General features: G+C 38.4%; 1 protein-coding gene across 7 annotated transcripts in view; it reads right to left on the bottom strand.

The window, feature by feature from the left end:
* TFPI (tissue factor pathway inhibitor) overlaps positions 1-12,229 on the bottom strand; it is a 43,759-nt gene that overhangs the window by 16,914 nt on the left and 14,616 nt on the right. For all 7 annotated transcript variants that reach the window (XM_087949596.1, XM_087949601.1, XM_087949598.1 and 4 more), the window contains one exon: positions 2,879-3,079. In XM_087949596.1, the coding sequence (XP_087805722.1) occupies positions 2,879-3,079 (201 nt within the window). The remainder of the gene's footprint in view (positions 1-2,878; positions 3,080-12,229) is intronic.

The following is a 12,229-nucleotide window of genomic DNA, read 5'->3' as shown; positions in this document are numbered from 1 at the left end:
ATGCTGAAGAACATATAAACATCTTATAAGCATAATTTTTTTTACAAATCTTACATGTCATTATAAATTGACATTATAAATATATGGACACACATTTTTTTCAGAGGCATCAGAAAATGTAACTATGACATCTTTTTCAGTTCCAAATTCAGTGGGACTCCATGCTGTTTTGTTTTCCATGGGTATTCATTTATTATCTGTCAAATTTAGGTACTGCCCATCTTCCAGAGTGACTCTGGGCGGTATACGGTTAAAAGCATAAAAGCCATATAAAAATACAGTGCATCAATAAGAAGATTCAGATAAAAACAAGAATAAAATAAGTTAGAAGTTAAAAGATGGGTATGTATATGGGGAGGGAGGAGACTTCAAGGTGCCAACCACTGCTAGGGTTGCGTGTTGCTCAGTGAGCCCCATTTGAGTTGGCATGGGCAGGTCTTCAAACTCCTTCAAAAGGCCAGGAGCGTGATGGGCCACCTGAAGGGAGAATATTCCAGAAGATGGGGGAAATACAGGGGAGGCCCTTTTCCTAGACCCTTTTCATTCATTTAAAGAATGAAAGGGTCTATAACATACCTTCCCTGCCTGTAACCTTCCTTCTCATCTTAAGAGAACTTTGAATTTTCTTGGAGATTAAGGCTGAGGGATCTGACTTACACCTTTTTCCCTTGGAGACTGGGATCTTATTTCCTCATCTGACTTTTGTTATGTTTTAATTAAAGTTGAACACTTCTCCTTACACTGCATTTGTGCACCCTTAAACATGCACCTGGGGCCCTGACTGGTTTAGTTTCTCCAGGTCAGCATATAAATTCATGATGTTTATTATGCTTGCCCACTGCAGAGCTTTTCTCTTGCCTTGACTGAGTTAAGTAAGATTGTTTTTTCTGGCAGGAAGATTTATTAAAAGTTGCAGCATGGGATTTTCTTAACCAGCCAGCTATTTGATAGTACTTTGCTGGAAACTCTGGGATAACTAAATCCCTGCTGAATTAACTTCTTGGTTATAAGATATATTTCCCACTTGGACTTTTAGTATATACAGGCATAACCTGTTTTATTTATTACACTTCACACTTAGTGCGAGTTTTTTTACAAGACCCTCCATCAGCAAACAGATTATGACTCGCTGATGGCTCAGATGATTATCATTTTTAGCAATAAAGTATTTTTAATTAAAGTATATATATTGGTTTTCATTTTTAGACATACTATTGCACAGTTAACAGACCACGATACAGTTTAAACATCACATTTATACAGACTGGGAAACCAAAACATTTGTGTGATTTACTTTATTGCAATATTTGCTTTATTATGGTAGTCTGGAACAAAACTTGCAATATCTCTGAAATATGTATTACTAAACCTGGATAACAATTGTTTTATATATATAGTGTTAATACTGATTGAAGTTTAAAACATGGAAATTGCCCAGAACATCAAATTTACATCTTTTGAAATAGGGGGTAGACTGATGGATACGTAGGACTGTTCATTTTAATGTTCATTTTGCCTCCTGAAAATGAGACATGGAACTTACTATTCAAAATATGTTTTCAAAGTTTTATATCTATCTTTGATTTAGTTTTAATTCTAAGATTCAGGTGTGCAAGATTGCTTCACATGCACATGGCACCAAATTTAATTTGTGATGTCTCCAGGGATGGCTGAAATCACTGACACTTTGGGGAAGTACAAGAATAGAGCGAGTTGGATCAACGATCTAATTTGTTGCAAGGCTGTTCCTAACACTACCCCGGAACAGATATGAAGCCTCCAATACAAGCAAAAAGCAATATCCAGCTTTTAAAAAAATGACATTATCCTTGCCTGCTTTGTATTTCTGCTTTTTAAAACTTAATCTCAAAAATACAATCTGAAAATAATATACTGTAGTGGTAACTATTCTTGAATCTACTGCTTGAGGGAAATACTTTTTTCTATAACAACACCTAGACCATGGATGTCAAACTTGTGGTGTCATGTTGTTGTCATGTAACGTATCATGACGGTTTTCCCCATTTCGCTGAGTTGGGAGTGTGTGACCTGCGTGTGAGATAGATAGATAGATAGATAGATAGATAGATAGATAGATAGATAGATAGATAGATATAGATATAGATATAGATATAGATATAGATATAGATATAGATATAGATATAGATATAGATATAGATATAGATATAGATATATTATTCAGCTTTGTTCGGGTATTTTCCCACGTCATTATAGTTGTGCTTTTAAAGTTGTAGCAACATTTTGGCAGAATCTCAACTGCCATCATCAGGTTTATGTATAGTGTTCGTCGTGAAGCCTGATGATGATGATGAACACTATACAGAAACCTGATGATGGCAGATGAGATTCTGCCAAAACGTTGCTACAACTTTAAAAGCACAACTATAATGACGTGGGAAAATACCCGAACAAAGCTGAATACCATACATATAAATACCCGCAAAAACTTAAGAATATATATATATATTCCATTCCATTCCATTCTATTGGTTAAATACTCTTGCCCTGAGGACGATAATCAGTTTTAAAGGCACCACACAGTAAAAGAAAAATAAAATGGCTATGCTTCCTTTTCAATGAAGGAACATACATTTTTAAACCACATGCATATATTATATATCTGCATGCATATATGCAACACATTACTAAATGAGGAATGTAAAAACTTTCTCACTTTGTTAAAATTCTACACTTAAGCTCAAATACTTCCCTCCAGATCATGTATATATTTGTATAAATTCTGCAGGTACATAATATGACAATCTGATAAGATGTCCAAAGAACTGGCTTTCGTCTGAGACTTAAAAAAAAGTGTTTCTTTAGAAAAAGGAAGAATTGTAGCAAGAAATATACTGACCTTTTACGATACAGGTTTCTTGACATTCGTCTAGGGTTAAAAAGTTGTTTTCATTGCCTTGACATCCACCATAGTTGAAAAGTTCACAGCGACGAGTATGGATGTCGAAATGATAGCGGGTGTGCAGGGCTTTGCAGGGACCAGGATCAGCTTTCAAGGCACAGATTGACATGCCTAGTATGAGTGGGGATGAACTGAGACCTGGAAGAAGGCAAATGACAATATTCCATATATTGCCTGATATAAATTGAACAGTGTAACAGCCAAATGTATTGGAAGGAATACAAACATGATGTATCATATACATTCAGTTCTTTTTCCAAGAGGTAGAATGAGAATATATGCAAAATATTCCTGCTTGGTCCAACACTACATTTCTCTCTCCCTCTCCCTCTCTCCCTCTGTGTGTGTGCGTGCGTGTGTATGTGTGCGTGCGTGCGCACCTTCAAGACTTCTTATGACTGCCTGGACTATGTCCCTATAGGATTTTTTTTTATAATGCCTTTATTATTTTTATGAATTGAACAACACAACACTCCTTCCTCCTTAGTAAAGTTTTGTTTATCCTTGCCTCCTTCTTGGATCTAAAAGAGAATGATTGACCCAAAGTGACCCATTTGGTTTCATTTCTAAGCCAGGATCTGACATCTCCTAGTTTATAACTTGGTACCCTAGCCACTGCATCAAACTGGTTTTCATTCTTTATGTATGGAATACCATTATGCCCTAAAATCAAATGAGTTTGTGCGATTGCCCTGGGAATAAAATAACCACAATTAATTAACTTTTAACTGTTATTCATATAGAACCCAGCAGTATCATAAAGTAAAACTTTTCTACTGGATGTAAAACTCTTGAATCTAAAATCTAGATTTTAGATTATTTAGTGGAAAAAAAGCACTTGCTAATCCTGGCATTTAGACTGCAATCTGAATTTTATTTATTTCTTGATCCACATTTACTTTAGAACAGAATTTGCTCTTGAGAGAAGGAGTTGCAAATCCCGAAGCATTGTTAGATACAAGGATATTTTGAACGAAAACGGTGAGCTCAAAACGAAGCAAGAATTAAATGAACAAGAGTTTGATATGATTTGGTATTCATATATGTAAATATATTCTAGATATGAAAAAGATGCGAAAGCAGAGGGTTTTTATAAAGAACTGACAGAATTGGATAAATATTAACAGGAACAGAAGAAAAACTGATAAAAAACTGTATAACTACTTATTGGGTGTTAAATTGGAAGCAGAGTAAATGAAAGAGACGATGATAGCATGGACAAAATTTTTTGGCTATGCGACAGAATTCGATAAATGGCAGAAACTATGGGATAGAAATTATAAATTAACAATGTCAACAGTATATAAAGAAAATTTATATAAGATTTTTACCGGTGGCTTTTTGTGCCGGCAAGACTGGCAAAGATATTTAAAGATAAATCAGCTAAATGTTGAAAATGTCACCAGAAACTCGGAACATATTAGCACATGTGGTCATGCACATGTGGTTGGAAAATATGATAAAACAACATATAGACCTAAACCCTGAAATATTTTTGTTAGGGATGATACCTGAAAGTTATAGTAAAGAAAAGACATATCTAATTATTCATGTATTAACTGCAGCTAGTATAGTATTTGCTCAAAACTGGAAAAGTGAAAAGATTCTGACCGAGGACAATGTGATTAGGAAAATATTAGAATGTGCAGAAATGAATAGATTAACACTGGCAATTAAAGGAAAAGAACAATCTGAATATTATATGATATGGGAATTATTTTATCAATGGTTGGAAAAGAAAAATGGAAATTAGAAATTAAATATATGAACATAGAAGATTTTACAGATGAAACTCGAAAAATTAGAATATTGTGCAAAAGTTCATTTATTTCAGTAATGCAACTTAAAAGGTGAAACTCAGATATGAGATAGACTCATTACATGCAAAGCAAGATAGTTCAAGCCGTGATTTGTCATAATTGCGATGATTATGGCTTACAGCTCATGAAAACCCCAAATCCACAATCTCAGAAAATTAGAATATTACATGCAATCAATAAAACAAGGATTGTACATAGAACAATATCAGACCTCTGAAAAGTATAAGCTGCCCCTTTTGCAGCAATTACTGCCTCAATGCAGCGTGGAATGGAAGCTATCAGCCCGTGGCACTGCTGAGATGTTATGGAAGACCAGGATGCTTCAATAGTGGCCTTCAGCTCTTCTGCATTGTTCGGTCTCATGTCTATCATCTTTCTCTTGGCAATGCCCCATAGATTCTCTATGGGATTCAGGTCAGGAGAGTTTGCTGGCCAATCAAGCACAGTAATCCCACGGTCATTGAACCAGGATTTGGTGCTTTTGGCAGTATGGGCAGGTGCCAAGTCATGCTGGAAAATGAAGTCAGCATCCCCATAAAGTTTGTCTGCGGAAGGAAGCATGAAGTACTCCAAAATCTCCTGGTAGACGGCTGTGTTGACCCTGGACTTAATGAAGCACAGTGGACCAACACCAGCAGATGACATGGCTCCCCAAATCAACAAAGACTATGGAAACTTCACACTGGACTTCAAGCATCTTGCAGTGTGTGCCTCTCCGTTCTTCCTCCAGACTCTGGGTCCTTGGTTTCCAAATGAGTTGCAAAAGTTGCGCTCATCAGAAAAGAGGACTTTGGACCACTGAGCAACAGACCAGTTCTGTTTTTCTTTAGCCCAGGTAAGACGCTTCTGACGTTGTTTGTGGTTCAGGAGTGGCTTGACAAGAGGAATACGACATTTAAGTCCATGTCCAGGATCTGTCTGTGTGTGGTGGCTCTGGATGCACTGACTCCAGCCTCAGTCCACTCCTTGTGAAAGTCCCCAACACTTTTGAATAGCCTTTTCCTGACAATCCTCTCCAGGCTGCGGTCATCCCTGCTACTTGTGCACCTTTTTCTTCCACACTTTTCCCTTCCACATAACTTTCTATTAATGTGCTTTGATACAGCACTTTGGGAACATCCAACTTCTTTTGCAATTACCTTTTGAGGCTTTCCCTCCTTATGGAAGGTGTCCATTATGGTTTTTTTGCACAACTGTCAGGTCAGCAGTCTTTCCCATGATTGTGATTCCTACTGAACCAGACTGAGAGACCATTTAAAGGCTCAGGAACCCTTTGCAGGTGTTATGGCTTAATTAGCTGATTAGAGCGGGACACTTTGAGCCTAGAATATTGAACCTTTTCACAATATTCTAATTTTCTGAGATTGTGGATTTGGGGTTTTCATGAGCTGTAAGCCATAATCATCGCAATTATGAGAAATCACAGCTTGACCTATCTTGCTTTGCATGTAATGAATCTATCTCATATATTAGTTTCACCTTTTAAGTTGCATTACTGAAATAAATGAACTTTTGCACGATATTCTAAGTTTTGAGTTTTGTATGTATGTATGTATGTATGTATGTATGGTATTCAGCTTTGTTCGGGTATTTTCCCACGTCATTATAGTTGTGCTTTTAAAGTTGTAGCAACATTTCAGCAGAATTGAATACAGAAGCCTGATGATGGCAGATGAGATTCTGCCGAAACATTGCTACAACTTTAAAAGCACAACTATAATGACGTGGGAAAATACCCGAACAAAGCTGAATACTATACATGTAAGTACCCGCGAAAACTTAAGAAAACACACACACACACACATATATGTTTTCTGAGGTTCTCGCGGGTATTTGTATGTGGATCTTTGGTTATTCGGGTTTTCTCCCGCGTAAAATTGGAAGTATCTAGGCAACGTTTTGATGAAGTCTCATTCATCATCTTCAGGCTTGTGTCTTCCGCTTTGTGCTTCTCAGAGTAATGTGAGCTTGCAGCTGCTTCTTCCTTTTAACTGCTAGTGGGTGTGTGACTTGATTCGTTGGAGGCTTGGCTGTGTTCTGATTGGGTGGGGGTGTGTTCTCATTGGTTGGGGGTTTGGCTGTGTTCTGATTGGTTGGGGGTTGGCTGTGTTCTGATTGGCTGGGGGTGTGTTCTGTTCAGGTGGGGGCTTGGTTGTGCTCAGGTTAGTCTTAGTTGTTGGGGGATTTAAGCTGGTGAGCTGTGGTCCTGCTGTTTGGCTTCGCGTTCGTGGTCATGCCGCATCTTCATGGTGGGCATCAGTTCATTTCATGTATGGGTTGGAGGGGTTTGAAGCGGCTAGTGATGCAGCTGCGGTGTGGCTTCTGGTCCGTGGTCGTGTCTCATCTTCTGTGTGGGTGTGAGTCTGCTTTCTACGTGGAAGTGTGGTGGTAGCATCTTGTGTGGCCCTCGTGGGTGTGGGTCTGGTGTCATTCTTCATGTTAGGTACTCGTCTGTTCATGAGGGCGGGTTTCCAAATGGCTGGTAGGCGGGAGGTGTCATCTCGTTTATTCATGCTGTGTGGGCGTTTTTCTATCTCTATGGCTTCTCTGATTATTCTGTTGTTGAAGTGTTCGGTTTTGGCGATAGTTCTGGTATTTTTATAGTCAATCTCATGTCCTGTGGCTTTGAGGTGTTGGACCAGGGAAGAGGTCGGTTCTTCTTTTTTGATTGAGTTCTTGTGTTCTTCAATGCGTGCACTTATTCTTCTGTTAGTTTGTCCAATGTATGTGGTGGGGCAGGTGGTGCAAGGGATTTCATATACTCCTTGGTTTTCTAACTCGATTTTGTCTTTAGGGCTTCTTAGGATGGTGGATATTTTTCTGTTTGTGCAGAATGCTGTTTTAATGTTGTGTTTTTGGAGGATCTTGCTGATTTTGTCTGTAGTGTCTTTTACATATGGGAGGAGGGCTTTGCCGTTCTCTTGTTCTCTGTCTTGGATTTTGGTTGGGGTTTCTTTTTGGATTAGGTGGGTAATCTTCTTTCTTTGGAATCCATTGGCTGTTAGTACATTAGTGAGAGTGTGTAGTTCGGTTTTTAGGTGTTGTTCGTCGGCTAAGCATTTTGTTCTGGAGATGAGTGTCTCAGCTGCGGAATTGATCTGTGCTGGGTGGTGGTGTGAGAGTGAGTGTAGATAGCGTTTTGTATGTGTTTTCTTCTGGTAGATGGTGTGTCCTAGAGAGCCATTGGACTTTTTGTATACTAAGACATCTAGGAAGGGAAGTTGATTGTTAGCTTCTGTTTCCATGGTGAATTGTATTCTGGGGTGTAGGCTGTTGAGGTGTGTGAGGAAGTTGTTCAGTTTTTCTTTCCCGTGTGGCCAGATTAGGTGTCATCTACGTATCTGACGTATATTTATATATATATGAATATAGAGAGGAAGGAATTAAAAAGGGGACGGTTGCAATGATAAGATATATTACGTATATTACTTCAAAATAAGAATGTAATGTAATTGTTGTTGTTATGGTAAAGAAATTGTATTAACCAGAAATATTATGCACAAGACATTTGTACCCAGACGACACACTGTATAAAGAAAAGATGGAATGTTTGTAAAATAAAATAAAAAAGTTTATATAAAAAGAAAGGAAGAGAGAAAGTAAATCCTGACCTTCTGTCCCTTTGTCCAGACAGACTAGAAACCCATTCTGACAATACTCCAGCTTTTAAAAAATTCCATGAGGTTACCCATCTAAAGGAAGAACCCAGTAAAAATTCACTCTGGGCTTTACCTGGATCAGCTTGCTTGCAAGATAAAGCAGGCAACAGTACTATCGGCTACTCAGCTATGCATGCAGAAGCACTTCTCACCCCAATTTGTAACCCCACTTATATTTGCTGTTTGGGGGATGCTGCATATGCTAGAGTTTGCAAAGTCCTTCACTATGCCTATCCCATAAATAAATATATTGCTTGCTAGTTTCAATATAGTTTTTCAAGAGCACTAGAAAAAATAGATACCTTACCAAATGCACCAATGATAACAGATAACAGATAATCAGTGTTGGAAGGGACCTTGTAGGTCATCTAGTCCAACCCCCCACCCAAGTGGAAGACCCTACACCATTTCTGATAAATAGCAGTCTAATCTCTTCAATCCAATCTCTGGAATGAGAAAGGTTTCACTTGCTTAAAACTGCTGGCCATACACTGGGAGGTTATCAAGACATAGGAAGAGCCTAAAGCCTCTTTGCCTGGATGGCAGATCAACAATTCTATTCTTCTTATTATGGCTTTCTTTATATAACTATTGCTTATACTATAAGCTTTCATTTTGTCAATTCATGGCTCATGTTGCCCCTTTCAACCTTGCTTATTGTTTTTTAATTACTTGTTTTCCTCTCCACTGAAAGCATAATTACTATGCTTATCATTGTAGAATGTAATTATCAATTATAAAATTATAAAAAGAAACAAGAATATCACTGGCCATGAGCTGAAAAGTGGGTTCATTGGTACAATATCTTTTCACTTGCAAGTTAGCATGAAAAAGGACTGAATGTTTATATTACATATAGCATTGCCTATATATCTTGTCTATATATGTTTATATTACTATAAAGTTCAATTTTAGTTTATCTCTTAAACGAAACTAAAATATTTTATCTTTACATCCTTATATAGGCATATAGCTTCCTTCATTCAACCATTTGACTAGGTATAATTGAGCCTTAAAGAAGTATAACTAATCTCTAGGGGGCAGCATCTGCTTAGAAACTACACTTCAAAGAGCCATTAATTCCCTGGCAGTTACAAAACTAAAGTGTCAGGCACACTTTTCATTTGCTCATTTCCTTTGAAGATTACAAATCACAAATTAGCACATCTTAATATGATACCTACCTACCTACATATACATATACATATACATCATATACATATACATATACATATACAAACATATATATATATATATATATATATATATATATATATATATATATATATATATATATATATATCAGACGAACACAATACAGAAGCCTGATGAAGGCAGATGAGATTCGGCTACAACTTTAAAAGCACAACTATAATGACGTGGGAAAATGCCCGAACAAAGCTGAATACCATACATGTAAGTACCCGCGAAAACGTAAGAACTATATATATATATTCCATTCCATATATATGTTTTCATAGATTTTCACAGGTACAGGTATGTAGGTCTAGGTGTGTTCGGGTCTTTTCCCATGTAAGATTAAGAGTATCTTGGTGACGTTTCGGCGAGGTCCCACTTGCCATACTCAGGCTGGTGCTTTCGGCTTCGTGCCACCAAAACGTCACCAAGATACTCTTAATCTTACACGGGAAAAGACCCGAACACACCTAGACCTACATATATACATATATATATACATACATACATGCATACATACATGTGTGTGTGTGTGTGTGTTTTCTTAAGTTTTCGCAGGTATTTATATGTGTGGTATTCAGCTTTGTTCATATAAATACCCGCGAAAACTTAAGAAAACACACACACACACACACACACACATATGATGAGATAAGATGTAATCAGTGTTTAAGGACCCTATTCTTTTAAAGAATATCATTGAAGCCACCCTTTTTTTTTTTCAAACTGCTTGGCAGCTTTCTAGTGGCAATGCAAAATCTGGAAAAGATACCCATGTGTACAGTACACACCTGTGGACAGAGATATTTTTTTTTTGTTCTTTTCCTATGAAGCTTAAGAGCAAGAAAACTTCCCCACTTTTCAGAAGTTAATTGTTCCCAAGTGGCTTTTTCTTCTACATATGCAGGTGGTCCTCAACTTACGATCACAACTGAGCCCAAAGTTTATGTTGCTAAGTGAGAAATTAGTTAAGTAAGTTTTGCCCCATTTGACAACTTTTCTTGCCACAGTTGTCCAGTGAATAACTGCAGTTGTTCAATTAGTTGCATGGTTGTTAAGTGAATCTGGCTTCCCCATTGACTTTGTTTGTCAAAAGGTCACAAAAGGGGATCACATGACAACTGTCATAAATATGAACCAGTTACCAAGCATCTGAACGTAAATCATATGACCATGGGGATACTGCGAGGGTCATAAGTGTGCAAAATGGTCATAAGTCACTTTTTCCAGAGCCATTGTAATTTCGAACGGCCACTAAGCAAACTGTTATAAGTCGAGGACTACCTGTATAGCAACCATTTTGTACCCAGGGCTCAAAATCCTACAACGGCCTTCTCTTTCCCTGCCTGGAGCCAATGAATCAACTCACCACAGGACAATGTGGGCATGAGCTCCCTGTGGCCCATGGGAGAAAGGTAAAATTGTCAGCTAGCAGCTGGGGAGTTCAGGGAGAAAGCAGTGAGGTATGACAGCTTTTGCCAGCTGGTGAAACGGGGAAACCCCAGAAATCAGACAGTGCAATAAGCTAGGAACACTGCAAAACCTCGATATCGGGAATTCTCCTGGAGCAGGATCCAAGCTGAAATTTAATTGGCTAGGATTCCCAATCCCCAAAGGAGACCCATAAAGCCATTGTTTCTTTCTGTTCTTTTAGAGTTGGTATCCTCCAAGTCACCTTTGCAAAACAATGTCATTTAGTAAAATCCAGGAAACATGCCTTCTGTGCCCTGGCACTTGAGATCCAGATGGTCCTGCCTTTTTCCACAGGGGATGAGATCAGGATGTTAGAAAGGAGACATGCTGTTCAATGGTATTTCAACAGCTTTTAATTTGGTGTCACCTTATAGGAGGAACGGTAGTTAGAATGCAGTACTGCAGGCTAACTCTGCCCACAGTCTGGAGTTCGGTCCTGATGGGGCTCAAGGTTGACTCAGCCTTGCAAAGTCGGTAAAATGAGGACTCAAATTGTTGGGAGCAATATGTTAGCACTGTAAACTGCTTAGAGAGGGCAGTAAAGCACTGTGAAGCAGTATATAAATCTAAGTGCTATTGCTGTTCCTATTTTATTATAGCAATGTCCTTCGTAAGCCGCCCAGAATTACCTGGTTAAGATGCATCATTATACCTGGACAATACTGAATTCAGACTCCATCCCCTCCCAATGTGATAGGAGCCTTAATCAGGGCTCTGCAGGGCAAGACTAATCTGATCCTGAATGCAAGCCAAATACCATTGCTTTTGTCAAACAAGTTCCTCTTGAATTATTCCCCTGTCCTGATCCCATCCTAGGATTTTCCCCAAGAAGTCATTTTGATTATTTTCTTCCTTGCAGTTGCTGTCAGTTTAGATCAGTGGCCCTCAACTTTTTGGGCACCCAGGGACTGGTTCCGTGGAGAGGTTTTTCCACGTACTGGAAGGGGTGTGTTTTCGTCTGCTGCCTGCACCCAATGGGGCTTTGCTTGTTTGGGTGTTTGGGTGTACCGGTTTCTGGCATGCCACGGACCAGTGCTGGTCAGGATAGGGCTAAAGCTGGTGCTTCATCTGTGGCTCCCACTTCTCCTCTGTTCTTACCAGGAAGGAAGATAAGAGTATAAACTGTTTAGTAGAATGGA

Source organism: Notechis scutatus, chromosome 1 (assembly GCF_049901735.1).
Source record: "Notechis scutatus isolate UNSWTSFEM ecotype Mainland chromosome 1, rNotScu1.2, whole genome shotgun sequence".
Taxonomy (NCBI): domain Eukaryota; kingdom Metazoa; phylum Chordata; class Lepidosauria; order Squamata; family Elapidae; genus Notechis; species Notechis scutatus.
Note: the sequence above shows the minus strand (reverse complement) of the source record. Positions and strands in the feature narration are given on the sequence as shown.